Source organism: Fukomys damarensis, unplaced genomic scaffold, assembly GCF_012274545.1.
Source record: "Fukomys damarensis isolate Sample0158 unplaced genomic scaffold, DMR_v1.0_HiC HiC_scaffold_36, whole genome shotgun sequence".
NCBI lineage: Eukaryota > Metazoa > Chordata > Mammalia > Rodentia > Bathyergidae > Fukomys > Fukomys damarensis.
In genome coordinates, this window is record NW_022900948.1 from 48922494 (window position 1) to 48935805 (window position 13312).

The 13312-nt window shown below is 62.5% G+C and overlaps 3 protein-coding genes across 7 annotated transcripts in view; 2 read left to right on the plus strand and 1 right to left on the minus strand.

The window, feature by feature from the left end:
• Phpt1 (phosphohistidine phosphatase 1) overlaps positions 1-1147 on the plus strand; it is a 2207-nt gene extending 1060 nt beyond the window's left edge. Inside the window, exons 2-3 of the mRNA XM_010608962.1 lie at positions 32-479; positions 891-1147. Coding sequence (XP_010607264.1) covers positions 32-479; positions 891-983 — 541 coding nt within the window. The 3' untranslated portion in view covers positions 984-1147. The remainder of the gene's footprint in view (positions 1-31; positions 480-890) is intronic.
• Positions 1102-10910, plus strand: Mamdc4 (MAM domain containing 4). Of its 5 annotated transcripts, none has more exons than XM_010608843.3 (31): positions 1102-1178; positions 2518-2570; positions 3058-3165; positions 3234-3407; positions 3497-3622; positions 3748-3878; positions 3958-4042; positions 4150-4275; positions 4656-4793; positions 4878-4966; positions 5047-5220; positions 5404-5488; positions 5578-5748; positions 5820-5936; positions 6027-6158; positions 6239-6363; positions 6440-6551; positions 6667-6783; positions 6916-7050; positions 7154-7290; positions 7349-7568; positions 7630-7767; positions 7865-7983; positions 8063-8153; positions 8289-8435; positions 8595-8729; positions 8813-8940; positions 9106-9214; positions 9381-9400; positions 9535-9632; positions 9717-10910. In XM_010608843.3, the coding sequence occupies exons 2-31, from the start codon at positions 2525-2527 to the stop codon at positions 9940-9942; spliced, it is 3759 nt and encodes a 1252-aa protein (XP_010607145.1). In that variant the 5' UTR covers positions 1102-1178; positions 2518-2524; the 3' UTR covers positions 9943-10910. The 5 variants fall into 5 exon arrangements, with proteins under 5 accessions (XP_010607145.1, XP_010607141.1, XP_010607142.1 ...); XM_010608839.2 differs by lacking the exon at positions 1102-1178 and adding an exon at positions 1223-1807; XM_010608840.2 differs by lacking the exon at positions 1102-1178 and adding an exon at positions 1223-1807 and having other exon boundaries at positions 7361-7568.
• A 7-nt stretch (positions 10911-10917) lies between these two features.
• Positions 10918-13312, minus strand: part of Edf1 (endothelial differentiation related factor 1) — an 11129-nt gene continuing 8734 nt past the window's right edge. Inside the window, exons 3-6 of the mRNA XM_010608961.1 lie at positions 12066-12117; positions 11571-11731; positions 11305-11398; positions 10918-10995 (exon numbers count right to left, since the gene is read on the minus strand). Coding sequence (XP_010607263.1) covers positions 10934-10995; positions 11305-11398; positions 11571-11731; positions 12066-12117 — 369 coding nt within the window. The 3' untranslated portion in view covers positions 10918-10933. The remainder of the gene's footprint in view (positions 10996-11304; positions 11399-11570; positions 11732-12065; positions 12118-13312) is intronic.

A 13312-nucleotide genomic window follows, 5' to 3' on the forward strand; every position in this document is an offset into this window, starting at 1 on the left:
GATCCTGGTGGGCCGGCGGGGGGCGCTGAAGGCTAAGTTGGAGGGACTCGGGACCGTGCGAAGGACAAGGGCAGGGACGGAGGGCAGGGGCGGCTCCTGGTGGCCCTTACCACGTGCCAGCCGCCCAGGCTGGCCTGGAGAATCGAGTCCTGAGCAGGAAGAGCTCGCCGGGCCTGACCCTCCCTCCCAGTCCCCGCACGCTCCCCAGCACCCCCTTTCTCGCCTTGTCCCCGGCCGCGGGGGTTTCCTTTCCACCGGGGACCGGGCTTCAGAACCCAGAGCCCAGAGTTCCTCCCGCGGCCTCCCGAGGGCAGCCGGGCCTTGTCCTGAGGGCTGCTGCTGTCTCCACCCCAGCGGACATCTATGACAAAGTGTCCAGTGAGCTGCGGAAGAAGGGCTACGACTGCGAGTGCCTGGGTGGCGGGCGCATCTCCCACCAGAACCAGGACAGAAAGATCCACGTATACGGCTACTCGATGGTGAGCCCGACCCGGCAGGCTCTGGGTGCTGGTTTTGGCTGCAGAGCTGCTTCTGGGCCTTACTGCCTGGCCTGGCCTCTGCGTGTTCACCCTCTCATGACTTGGGCTTACCCCCCTGCCCACAGGGCACCAAAGCTACTATGGGCTGGCCCTACCCCTGGACCCAAGGCCTGGCACACTCTGTGTTCTGGCCATCTGGGCCTCGCGCCCTTGGGGCAGCCAGTGGTAGGGTCACAGCCCCAACCCACTCACCTCACAAACACCACCTGGCACTTGAGGGCTCACCTGTGCGGCCCACCTGTCCCCAGGGCAGTCAGGATGGTGGTTTTGCTCCCCTGCCCACTCCTGCTCCTGGTGAGGCTCTGGGAACAGAGCACAGTCAGGTGGAAAATAGTGCTGTCCTCTCTTCAGGGCTACGGTCGCGCCCAACACTCTGTCTCAACTGAGAAGATCAAAGCCAAGTATCCTGACTACGAGGTCACCTGGGCAGACGATGGCTACTGAGGCCAGTGCCCAGCAGTCAAGACAGGACTCTACTCGCCCAGGGTCACTCCTGAGGGGCTGCCCAGGTCTTTGCTTCTGCACCCCTTGGCAACGTGCCACCCCACCAGGCCTTGGAGCCTGGGCCAGCCTGGCCCACAGGAATTAAAAGCCTTGGTGTTCCTGCTCATCAGTGTGTCTTGGCTCCTCCACCCCTGGGTAACCATTTGGAACCTCTTGGCCTCTTCCTCTGGAGGCCCTGGGGAGCGGCAGTGCATGCTCAGCCCTTTGGGGTGGGGTAAGGGCCCCCAGGCTGCTGCTGTTTATGGCCTGATTGCTCCTCCACATGCTGCTATCCTAGAAGACATCTGGGTGGAGACCTAACAAGGCCTTTCGCAAGAAGTCTGTGCCTGGTTCTCATGGCCAACTGAGGCCTTCAGTGCCCACAAGTGCCCCTTTCCTAGAGCTCAGCTCAGGGTTCCGGCGGGAAGGGTGCCTGGTAACCTCTGTCCTGGCCACTGACATTGGATGACATTGGCTGTCATTGTCAGTCTGCCTACAGGCCCAGCCTGGGGCCTTCATGTTCCTGAGTGGTTTGCTGGTCAGGGACACAGGTGACACGACCCACAATCCTCCAGTCCAGGATCAGGTGCTGGAGCTGCTCGCTGATGGACACCAAACAGGAGGGCACTCATGGCTCTGAGGGCCCCCTTCTGGTGGACCTCCCACAGTCTTGGGTCTCAGCCTTTTCCCAGCCCCACCTCCCACGTGGGTGTATGGAGACAGGGAGACACTGTGCCCCTAACCTCATGTAAGCCCTTGGAGAGGTCCTCGAGGCCACCATCCAGGTGAGCATGCCGAGGTCCACTTTTCCAATGTTACCCCAGGGTAAGTCTGGTGGCAGGCATGCTCCTCCTGCCCCAACTGGGCCCATACTGAAGAACCAGAAGTTTCCGGCTTGCAGAACCCAACCTGTCATGGACCAGCCAGCACATGGCTGCCTGGGATGATTTTGAAGGATGAACCAATGGTGGGGTGGCAATCCAAAGCCTGGGTTCCAGAGGACCAGGCCTTTGCCTCAAGGCAGCCTCGGCACACGGGGACAGGCTACCTTACCCCTCTTCAGTACCAGGCAGGGCCAAGCCAGGGCCATGAGAGAAGCACCCACACTGTGCACAGAGCCCTGCTTGTGGGATCCCAGCACCACCCTACTATGCTGGACCCTTCTGAAGCCCCTGGGTGTCAGCCTCTGCCCAGCCCCACCCCACTAACAGGAGGGTGGGGATCAGGGTGCAGAATGGCCGTGGCCTGACCTTTGTTCGGGAGAAGCTAGGCAGGTGGGAGCTGAGCCTGGCCACGGGCGCTTCCTGGGGACACTTTTACAACCAGATGCTTGGCCGGCCATCCCGGGGTGGGGCCCAGCCAAGGGGCTGCAAGCACAAAAGGATCTGAGCCCGTCTGAGTCAGAGGCAAGTAAGTGGGGCCTCTGCAGGGTGACACTTCAACAAAGTCTTTGCCAGGGTGCACAGCCTCCACCACTGGGCCTTCCTCCCCACAGCCTGGCCATGCGGCTGCCCACACGCCTCCTGTCCGTGCTGGTTCTGCTCATGGGTGAGTTGGCTGGTCTTGCCAGACCTCTCCAGAGGATGAGGGTGGCCTGCAAGGGGGACATTCAGGAAAGCCCACAGCTAAGCCTCCTCTCCCTGCCCCAGGTGAGAGGGCTCTTAGGTGGGCACCCACTCAACTTCCTGAACCCTCCTGCCCTCTCAAATGTGGGCCCAGGGTGAGCACTGAGAAGTCATCTTGGGGAACCCTCCTAGAAGCCACATGCCCTGATCCCTGCCCCTAGGGAGTGTCCCACACCCAAGGTCCTGTTCCCACCCATGACCATGGCTACCTCCCCCAAATGCCGCCTCCGAGGGGCTGGGAACCTGAGAGATGGCATGGAACCCCCATGCCTGTTCCTATAATGGTGACCCCAAAGTTGGTGACAAATGTCCTGGGCTGCTCTGAAGGGTTTCCCTGGATACATAACTCTCAGGAAAACCAGCCGGTCCTGGGCATGGTGCCCTGATCCACTTGGCTGTCTCGCCAGCAGTGCAGTCCCTGGGCAGAGCCTGGGTCTCCAATCCCTGTGCGAGCCCCGTGGAGGCTCAGTGTGACTTCCTGTGTGACTGCAGAGACTGCTCCGATGAGACCCAGTGTGGTGAGCTGGAGGTGGTGGGGGTCCCAGGCCCAGGTTGGGGCCGACACCTGACACCCCCACTCTCCCAGGTTACAATGTGGCCTCACCCAGCCTGGGCACCCCCTTCACTTGCGACTTTGAGCAGGACCCCTGTGGCTGGCAGGACATCAGCACCTCGGGCTACAACTGGGTCCGAGATCGTGCAGGGGCACAGCCCGAAGGGCCTGTGGCTCACACCGACCATACACGCGGCACAGACCTGGGTAAGGCCGGGTGTCTGTGCCACTCTCCTACTCCCCACCTTCCCCTCAACTTCCATCCTGCCTCCTGACTGCTCTCCCCTCTCCACCAGGCTGGTACATGGCTGTGGGCACTCACCATGGGACACAGGCCTCCATTGCGGCCCTGCGCTCCCCAGTGATACGGGAGGCAGGCCCCGCCTGTGAGCTGCACCTCTGGTGCCATGTCACATCTGGAGGTGTGGGCCGGGGACCCTAGACCCAGGGTGGGGGAACAGCTCCGGGGAAGGAAGGAGGGATACCCGGAGGAGGGCCCCGGGCACTGCAGGGCTGAAGCCACTCCAGGACCACCCAAATGCCGCAGATGTGGCCGAGCTGCAGCTGGAGCTGACCCACCGGGCAGAGACGCTGACCCTGTGGCAGAGCTCAGGCCCCTGGCGCCCTGGCTGGCAGGAGCTGGTGGTGACCACCGGACGCATCCAGGGTGACTTCCGAGTGAGCAGGGTGTCTGGCACCAGGGGCAAGGGACGGTCTGGGGCCTGACTGAAGTCCTAAGGGCACCTGATCTGTTCAGGTGACCTTCTCTGCTACCCGAAACGCCACACACAGGGGTGCCGTGGCCTTGGATGACGTGGAGTTCTGGAACTGTGGGCTCCCAGGTAAGGCACCGCTCACCCAGCCCAGCCCTGGTGGGTGGGGTCGGGGGCCTCACTGCTTACTCCCCAGCTCCAAGTCCTGGGCCCCTCACCTGGTCATCCTCCCCCAGCCCCCCAGGCCACCTGCCCCCTGGGCCACCACCACTGCCAGAACGCGGCCTGCATAGAATCCCACCAGCTCTGCGATGGGGAAGACAATTGTGGCGATGGCTCTGACGAGGACCTGCTGTCCTGCAGTGAGGCGGGGCCACTGTGGTGGGCAGGGACGCAGAAGAGGGTGGGGATTCAGACCCTGACCTGACCCCGGGATCCTTCAGTGAACAGTAGGGCAGCTGGGTGTGGTGGCACACTCCTATAATCCCCACATGCTGGGAGGCTGAGGTAGGAGAATCGCCCAGCCTGGGCAACTTGAGACCCTGTCTCAAAACAAAATGAAAAATTTTTTAAAAGGGCTGGGAATACAGCTCCATGTAAAAGCTCTGGGTTCAATCCACAATACCACAGAAAGACAAATAAATAAAAAGCACCAGGGGCTTGTCCGAGAGTGAGCACAGGGTCACCCTGGAGTGGGGCCCTACGACCGGCCGCAGGTGGCCCTGACAGCCCCACCCCCCAGGCCAACACATGATCACCGACTTCGAGACAGGCCTGGGCCTGTGGACCTACTCAGAGGGCTCTGCCTGGAACCACAGCACCGGCGGTCCCAAGGGCTCTGCTTGGCCACACAGAGACCACAGTCGAAACAGTCCACAGGGTGAGGCCCACAGGAACCCCGGCCAATGACCTGGCCACATGGCCACCCCTAGGGACAGGAGCTCATGCCCACTGTCTCCCCCAGGGTCCTTCCTGGTCTCCATGGCCATGCCTGGCAACCCCGCCATGCTCCTCAGCCCCCAGCTGCAAGCCTCAGGCTCCCACAACTGCTCGGTGAGATGGGTGCCGGGACCTGGGCCCTCAGACCTGCCTGCCCAGTGCCACAGGCTGCCCTGACTGCCAGACCCTTCCAGCTCATCTTCTACCACTACCTACATGGCTCCGAGGACGGCCGCCTTGAGCTGCTCCTACAGACACAGAGCCCTGGCACCTCCCAGGCTCCTGTGCTGCTTCGGCAGCGCCACGGCGAGCTGGGAACATCCTGGGTCCGAGACCGAGTGGATATCCGGAGCACCCACCCCTTCTGGGTGAGGCTGGCCAGGCAATGGCAGTGTCTGGGGAGCTCTGCCAGGGCAGGGAGGGATCCTGGGGGTCTTAGCAGGGACTGCTGAGGGAGCCAAGAGGGCTGTTCCCAGAGCGGGGGACACAGGCTGGGAGCATTCCCAGGGGGCACCAAGGGACCAGGCACCCCTGAGCACCCTCCCCTCCAGATCCTCCTGACTGGGGACACAGGTCCTGGAGGTGTTGTCGGGCTGGACGACCTCATTCTGTCTGACCACTGCACAGTGACCCCAGGTGACTGCCCCCCCACCCCACCCTTCCTGCCTCCTGCTAGGAGAGGCTCAGTGCCTGCAGCCCCAGCTGACCTCACTTCTGCCCCACAGGGGTGGTGCCACCTCATGTGCCTTGGCCCAAGGCCCCCAGGCCCCAGCAGTCCAGCCTGCAGGGCCCCTGCCAGCCAGGGCAGCTGGCCTGCAGGGACCTGTGTGTGCCCCCCGAGCAGCTGTGCGACTTCCAGCCCCAGTGCGCCCAGGGCGAGGACGAGCATGAGTGTGGTAGGTGGCAGCCTGTACTGGGAAGGCAGGGGTTGCGTGGCAGCTGCCCCTCCAGCCTGGCTCTGTTCTAGGCACCACAGACTTTGAGTCCGCTGCAGCCAGGGGCTGGGAAGACGTCAGCATAGGGCAGCTACAGTGGGTTCGGCTGGCAGCCCAGGAGAGCGGGGGCCCGAGCAAGGCTGCTGCAGGTGAGGCCTTCACTGTACCCACACTAGAGAGGGGCCCTGAGCAGAGAGGGCGTCCTGGATGAATGGCTCTGAGCCCCTGCTCTTCCTCAGGGCACTTCCTGTCCGTGCAGAGGGCCTGGGGGCAGCTGAGGGCTGAGGCCCGGGCCCTCACGCCTGTCCTGGGCCCCTCGGGCCCGCACTGTGAGCTCCACATGGCCTACCACTTCCACAGTCAGCCCCAAGGTACTGCCCCAGCCCTCTTCACCCTTGGTGCCTACGTGGGGCATGTCCACAAAGGCCCTCCCTCTGTGACCCCTTGCCAGGTTTCTTGGCACTGGCTGTGGTGGAGAGTGGCTCCCGGGAGTTGGTTTGGCAGGCACCAGGTAGCAGCTCCAGGGACTGGACAGTGGACAAAGTCCTTCTTGGAGCACACCACAGGCCCTTCCGGGTGAGGAGGGCTGCCTGGGTGGGGGAGTCCTCAGAGAGCTGGCCCTGACTTACAGCCCTCTCCCTCCACCCTGAAGCTGGAGCTGGTCGCCCTGGTGGACTTGGATGGCCCTGGCCAGCAGGGGGCTGGGGTAGACAACATGACCATGAGGGACTGCAGCCCCACAGTGACCACTGAGAAGGACAGAGGTCCCTCCTTCCCCCCCTTCCCAGCCCACCTCCGGGGGCCCTGGGAACCCACACTTCCTCAGGTCTTGGGGAGGTAGTAGGTAGGGATTGTGCTAACACTCCTGCCCACCCCCAGAGGTCACCTGTAACTTTGAGTGGGATGCTTGTGGCTGGCACCTGGGCCACCTCACAGATGTCCATTGGCACCGGGTAGAAAGCCACAGCTCTGGGCACGACCACACCACTGGTCAAGGTAGGGGGGGCCTCAGAACCAGGAAACCCTGGCACCTTGGAATGTGAGAGGACTTCAAACTGGGGACCCCCTTACCCAGGGGCCCTCAGGCCTAGGAATGTACCCTGCAGCTCAGCCTGGTGACCCATACAGGTTTCTTCATGCTCCTGGACCCTGCCGAGCCCCGCAGCCATGGCCGCCAAGCCCACCTGCTCACAGAACCACAGGTCCCAGTAGCCCGGGAGCAGTGCCTCAGCTTCTGGTTCCACCTCCATGGGCCCCAGATCGGTGAGTGAGCACGCAAACTGCTAGGGCATCCAAGGAGGCCCACTGGAGACCTGGGGGATCAGGACCTGGTGGCTCATCCCCTCCAAACCCCACCTCCCTCCAGGGACGCTGCGCCTAGCCATGTGGAGGGACGGGGAAGAGGAAGTTCCTCTGTGGTCCGGGTCAGGCACCCATGGCAACCGTTGGCATCAGGCCTGGGCCACCCTGCACCACCAGCTAGAGCCCAGTACCAAGTACCAGGTGAGCCTGTCTGGGATGGGGGCGGCCAGGCCCAGCCAGCTGACACCTGCTCCTTCAGCTGCTATTTCAGGGCCTCCGGGATGGGTATCACGGCATCATGGCTCTGGACGACGTGACCATGCAACCTGGCGCATGCCCTGCCCCCCAGCGCTGCTCCTTTGAGGATTCCACCTGCAGCTTCTCCTCTGGCGGGCAGGGCCTGTGGAGGCGCCAAGCCAGTGCCTTGGGCCATGCTGCCAGTGGCCCCTGGACAGACCACACCACGGAGACAGCCCAAGGTATGGATGGATGGGGCGGGCAGGGGTGGGTGCAGGCAGGCGGGCTGACGCTGCCTCCCAGGGCACTACATGGTCGTGGACACAAGCCCAGACGCGCTACCCCGGGGCCATGTGGCCTCCCTGACCTCGGAAGAGCACTGGCCACTGCCCCAGCCCGCCTGCCTGACCTTCTGGTACCACCTGAGCCAGCACAACCCAGGTAAGGGGCCACGGGAGGGGCCTGCTGCAGCTATGGTGCTCCCATGGGCCCTGTACCGGCTGGGCAGCCAGGTGGGCAACTTCCTGTGGTGTGGCAGGCACTCTGCAGGTTCGTGTGGAAGAGGGTGACCACCACCAGACACTCAGCATCAGTGAGCATGGCGGGCTCGTCTGGCGCCTGGGCAGCATGGCTGTGCAGGCCAAGCAGGCGTGGAGGGTGAGTGTCCCGCCCAGGGTGGTGAGGGACCATCTTCCAGGGTCGCTGCACCTGCTGCAGCAGCTGACTCATCCCACAGGTAGTGTTTGAGGCAGTGGCTGCAGGCGTGGAGCACTCCTACATGGCGGTGGATGACGTCCTCCTGCAGGACGGGCCCTGCCCTCAGCCAGGTGGGAGCCTGCTGTGGCCTGCTGGTAGCACAGGATCTGTGCCAAGCCCAGCTCCCTGGCCTGGGCCCACCCAGGAGTGGGAGGCACCTGGGGCTGGCAGCCAGGCAGTGCCACTCATCTGCTACCTCCTGCCAGGGTCCTGTGACTTCGAGGCTGGCCTGTGTGGCTGGAGCCACCTGGCTTGGCCAGGCCTGGGTGGGTACAGCTGGGATTGGAGCAGCGGTGCCACCCCATCCCCATACCTACGGCCCACCGTGGACCACACTCTGGGCACCGAGGCAGGTGTGCACTGGCTGATGGTTGAGTGGGGAAGGGGGGCCCAGAAGCCACACAACCACTTGGCCTGTCTGGCACCACAAAGCACAGCCTCCACAAACCCTGATGCCTCGAGAGGCCCCAGGGCTGTGGTGCCCAGCCTGGCTTCTGCTTCCTTGTTCCCAGGCCACTTTGCCTTTTTTGAGACCGGCGTGCTGGGTGATGGGAGCCGGGCAGCCTGGCTGCGCAGTGAGCCCCTGCCGGCCACTGAGGCCTCCTGCCTCCGCTTCTGGTACCACATGGGCTTCCCTGAGCACTTCTGTGAGTTGGTGGGGCCCAGGGACCAGGGGCAGGAGTGCAACGGCAGCTCCCAAGGCCGAGTCTGACCACCCTGTTCTTTTCAGACAAGGGAGAGCTGCAAGTGCTCCTGGTCAGTGTCCGCGGCCAGCTGGTAGTGTGGGCCGAGGGCGGGCGGCTGCGGCACCAGTGGCTGAAGGCCCAGGTGGAGGTAGCCAGCGCCGAGGAGTTCCAGGTGAGCTTCAGGTCCCCAGCAGGCTGTGCTACCCCCCTCCACCTCCAAGCCTTTCCCTTCCCCACAGGTGGTGTTTGTTGCTTTTGGTACTGGGGATTGAACTCGGGACCTTGTGCTTGCAAGGCAGGCAGCGGAACCACTGAGCTACATCCCCGGCCCCCACAGGTGGTGTTTGAAGCCACACTGGGTGGCCAGCCGGTGCAGGGGCCTATTGCCCTGGATGACATCGAGTACCTGGCTGGGCAGCACTGCCAGCGGCCCACAGTGAGCCCAGGTGTGTGGGGCTCCAGGCTGACCCCCCATCCAGCCAAGTCAGTCTTGGGACCCCTCCCAGCCCGGCCGGCCTGTGAGCACTGTGCTCCCCACACTCCTGCCCCACACGGCTGCTAGCTGCCACCCCGTGAGGGAAGGGGGCTTGGCAGGGTTGTCTCCCCTTCCAGAGACACCACAGCCAGCAAGGGTAAGAGGCCAGGCAGCCCCAGCTTCCTCTGTGCCCTCAACCTGCAGAGGACACAGCAGCGCACGTGTCAGTGCTGGCCGCAGTCGGCGGGGCCCTCGTCTTCCTCACGCTCCTGGTGCTGCTGGGATTTGCAGGGCGGCACTGGCTACACAAGAAGGGGGGCTGGGGCTGGCCTTTCCAGAGGGACAAGGACTCAGCAGCCCACAGCTTTGACAACATTCTCTTCAACGCGGTAGGAGCCAGGACAGCGAAGGGGCCGGGCTGCCTAGGGCCCCACCTCTTCTGCTATGGTCATGGAGCCCCTCCCTTCTTCTAGGATCAAGTCACCCTCCCTGCAGCTGTCACCAGCAACCCCTAGATCACCAGTGCAGGCCCTGGCACCTCGTGTAGCACCTCCACAACACTGCCACACTTTGGACCCACGGTGTGGCTGGGTTCCCTACTCTGTGAATAAACACCCACGCCCTCAAGGGCAGCCTGAGCTCTCAGGCTGGGTCAATGTGTCCAGCCTGGCCTTGGGTCCCCAGAAGGGAGGTGTGTAGCCCCTCCTTGCTTCTCAGTGCAGTGTGGAGACCCAAGGGCCTCAGGTAACAACACAGGCAGACCCAGGGGCACCCAGCTGGACAGCAGAGCCACCCGCTCCACAGGCAGGTGTGGGCCCCAGCCTGCCACTGACTGCATCCAGAGGGAGGATGGGGGTTACCCATGAGTCCAGGGTCACTGGAGAGTGACAGGCCACTGGCAGGGGGTGCTGCCCATGATGGAGGGTCCCTCCACACTCCCGAGCAGGTGACAGGAGGGCTGAAAGGGGACACTGAGGCTGTACATGTTGGACAGGATCAGGATCCTAAGCAAGGTGGCCCATTACCACCACACCCAGATGTGGGCCCTGCAGTTGTGGCACCCATGGTACCTTGGGGCTGTCTTGTGGAGGGGCAAACCTGCCTGGGGAGCCAGGCGCTGCCTTCTGCTCACCAAGGAGCAGCACTGGGCTCCTGCCTGTGCCATCAGCCCCGAAAAGGGTGGCAGGGGCCATGGCCAGTACCACCCTGTGTCCACAGGTGTGAGGCCGGCTGACACCCAGGGTCAGGGCAGGCGGGTGACAGGAACACCCTGAAGGCAAGAACTAACTCCAAGTCTGGGCATCTGTCATGATGCTCCACTCTGTCCCCTTCACTGTGGCCCAGCGCGAGGAGGCGGCCAGAGGCTCAGGGGAAGGGAGTGTGGCCCCAGCCTTCCTAAAAGCGCCCCCTCCTGGTGAGGTGGCGTCACAATGCCCAGCTTCAAGCTCCAAGTGCCAACAGGTGGCACACAGGAGAAGGTGCCGCTGCATGCCCTGACCAGAGGAAGGGAGGGCGGCAGGAAAGAGCCAGAGCCAGGCTTCCAAGGGTTCTCTTTGTTTGACAGCAGGGTGGGTTGGCTGCGGGCCTGACCCAGGTTCCGCAGGGCTGCACTAGGTGGCCATCTGTGCTGGTGTCGAGGACCCAGCCAGGAGGGAGGCTCAGCGGAACATGCTGTTTCGAGGCTTTGTGCTCATTTCGCTCGCGGGCCCTTCTCGATGGGCTTCCCGATGTCCTTGCCTCTGAGCTTGAGGCCTGAAAGAGGGCAGAGGCCACTGACCTGCTGCAGCTCTGCCCACTGGCCCCAGGGCAGCGCCTGCCCTCACTGCTCAGCGAAGAGCGCTGCACTGATGAGCCTGGAAGAAGGCGGTGAGCGACGCTTCCCAGCAGAGCCGACTGAGCTCTCCAGACCACACCACGGGTGCCACTGTAGGAGTGCACCGTGGCACAGGACTGGAGGGCCTACTTTCTGAGGACCCTGAGCAGCCAAATGTAGACAAAACCCCAGCAGCAAGGTCCACCCAGGAGAGCACCACCCCACCGATACAGGCCAGGGACACTCACCGATGGCTCTTTCAATTTTGCCCAGAACCTGGTTATTTGGAATGGCCCGTCCACTCTCATAGTCCGCGATGACTTGTGGCTTTTCATTGATTTTCTAAAGACAAGGTGTCCCTCAGATGCGCTGGCCCAAGGGACACACTGCTCCTGGGAGGCTGGGGCCCCACCCGGTAGCTCACGCCACAGCCTCTCTGACCTGGCACCCAAAGGCAGGAGCCTAGCCCACCACCACCACCACCCTCCCAGGCTTGGTGCCGCAGCAGCCTCACCGTGGCCAGGTCCTTCTGTGTCAGCCCCTTGCTCTGTCGGCCCCGCTGGATCACCTTGCCCACCTCCAGAGTCACCCGGTCGTGATGCAGCTCTTCCGTCTCCCGGTCCAGCTTGGCTGTGTTCTTGGTGATGGAGTGCTGCTTGTTCTGCCCAGCAGCCCCTGGAGTTGGAATACATAGAGCAGAGGAGTCGCAGTTAACATGAGGAAAATGATTTCAGAGCAGCCACCCAGCCAACAGCTCCAGGCTTGGCATGACCAAACCAGGCTGCCCCACATCCACGGGGCAGGGGCATAGTCCCAGAGTCCTCTCTAGCCATGGGGAGCGATGAAAGATCTGGTCCTGCTGACCTCATGAAACCCAGAGGTGTGCCAACAAGTTCTTGCCACCTCCACGCTATCCCCAACAGAGGTCCCCAACCGCACTCAAGGCAGACAACCGCGTAGCACATCCTAGTTTGTAAATGGAAACAGGACATTTCCTGTGTATACCTACATTTCTTAGAGGTCTCCACGTCTTCGCCTCGTCTCTGAGCTGCTAAGATGGCCTAGAAGATAGGAAAATGGATCTTGATGAAAATTAGCTTTGGCAGCAGACTGCCGGGGACCCTGAAGATTCACAGGCGTGGGCTTTAAGCCTGGACCCTGAGAGTCCATCCCTCTCCACCTGGGTCTCACTTCCCATGGTTTTGGGGATCTGTGGCTAACCCCAGTCCAGAGATGTTACATGGAAAATTCTAGAAATAAAAAATTTATAAATTTACAATTCCTCATGTTTCCAGGAGTACAGCGATGTCTCCTGCTGTTCCCCACGGTATCCCACTTGGGACGTGAATCATGTCCACGCTGTGGGTTCAGCCTGCCCGTTCCTCAGCATGCAGACATCTCGGTGCCCAGGTGGACGGGGAGTCGCAGCACTGCTGCGGGGTGCTTGTGTTCAGGGCACCCTCACACCACTGCCTGATCTGCCTCACAGTTCCGCCCAGCTGTCCACACCTGATCACAGGCACCACATGGTCACTGCGGTGCAGGTGACAGTGCCAGCTGAGGCCAAGTTCACATTACTCATGGTACGGCGACACAACCACCCCTTTATCAAGGCTGCTTTTCTCTCACAAGGACAGTGACTGATGCACAGGTTAAACACTGTCACGAAAGTGTACAAGTGAGAGAAAGCATTTCGGCCTGGTTGGACCCACACTTTCAGGCATCCCCTGAGGACCCCACATACAAAACCTCCACGACCGGCCTGGCAACTGGCCACCTACCGCTACCCAGAAGCAGTGGCACTGCCGCTTCTGTGCTGAGGCACTAAGGGGCTCGCGGGAACTTCATGTCTGACACAGACTTGTGCTGCTACTATAAAGCCTCTTGCAAAACCAGGAAGAAACCAGCGCGACCAGGCCAGGCCTGGACTCATCCGCGAGCTCAGCTCCTAATGAGCACAGATGACGCATCCCACGGAGGCCGTCGGTCTCGCCGGAAACATGACCAACAGCGGTGGTCACCGAGGGTTAACAGGCCCTATTCTCCATGCACTTGAGGGAAGTGGCCTGTGGGCATTCTGCAGAGGCGCACAGACGCTTCCCAGTCAGTCCAAAGGGAATTTTCCCCGGGAAGGAGAACGGACCTGGGTACAACTTTTAAGCCAGGGCTGGTCCCGGACGCGCGTCACCAGGGTCCCTGGCCTGGCCGGCGCTGGGACTAGGGCCCCTGCCGGGGGCCTCCTCCAGCCTTTGGGAC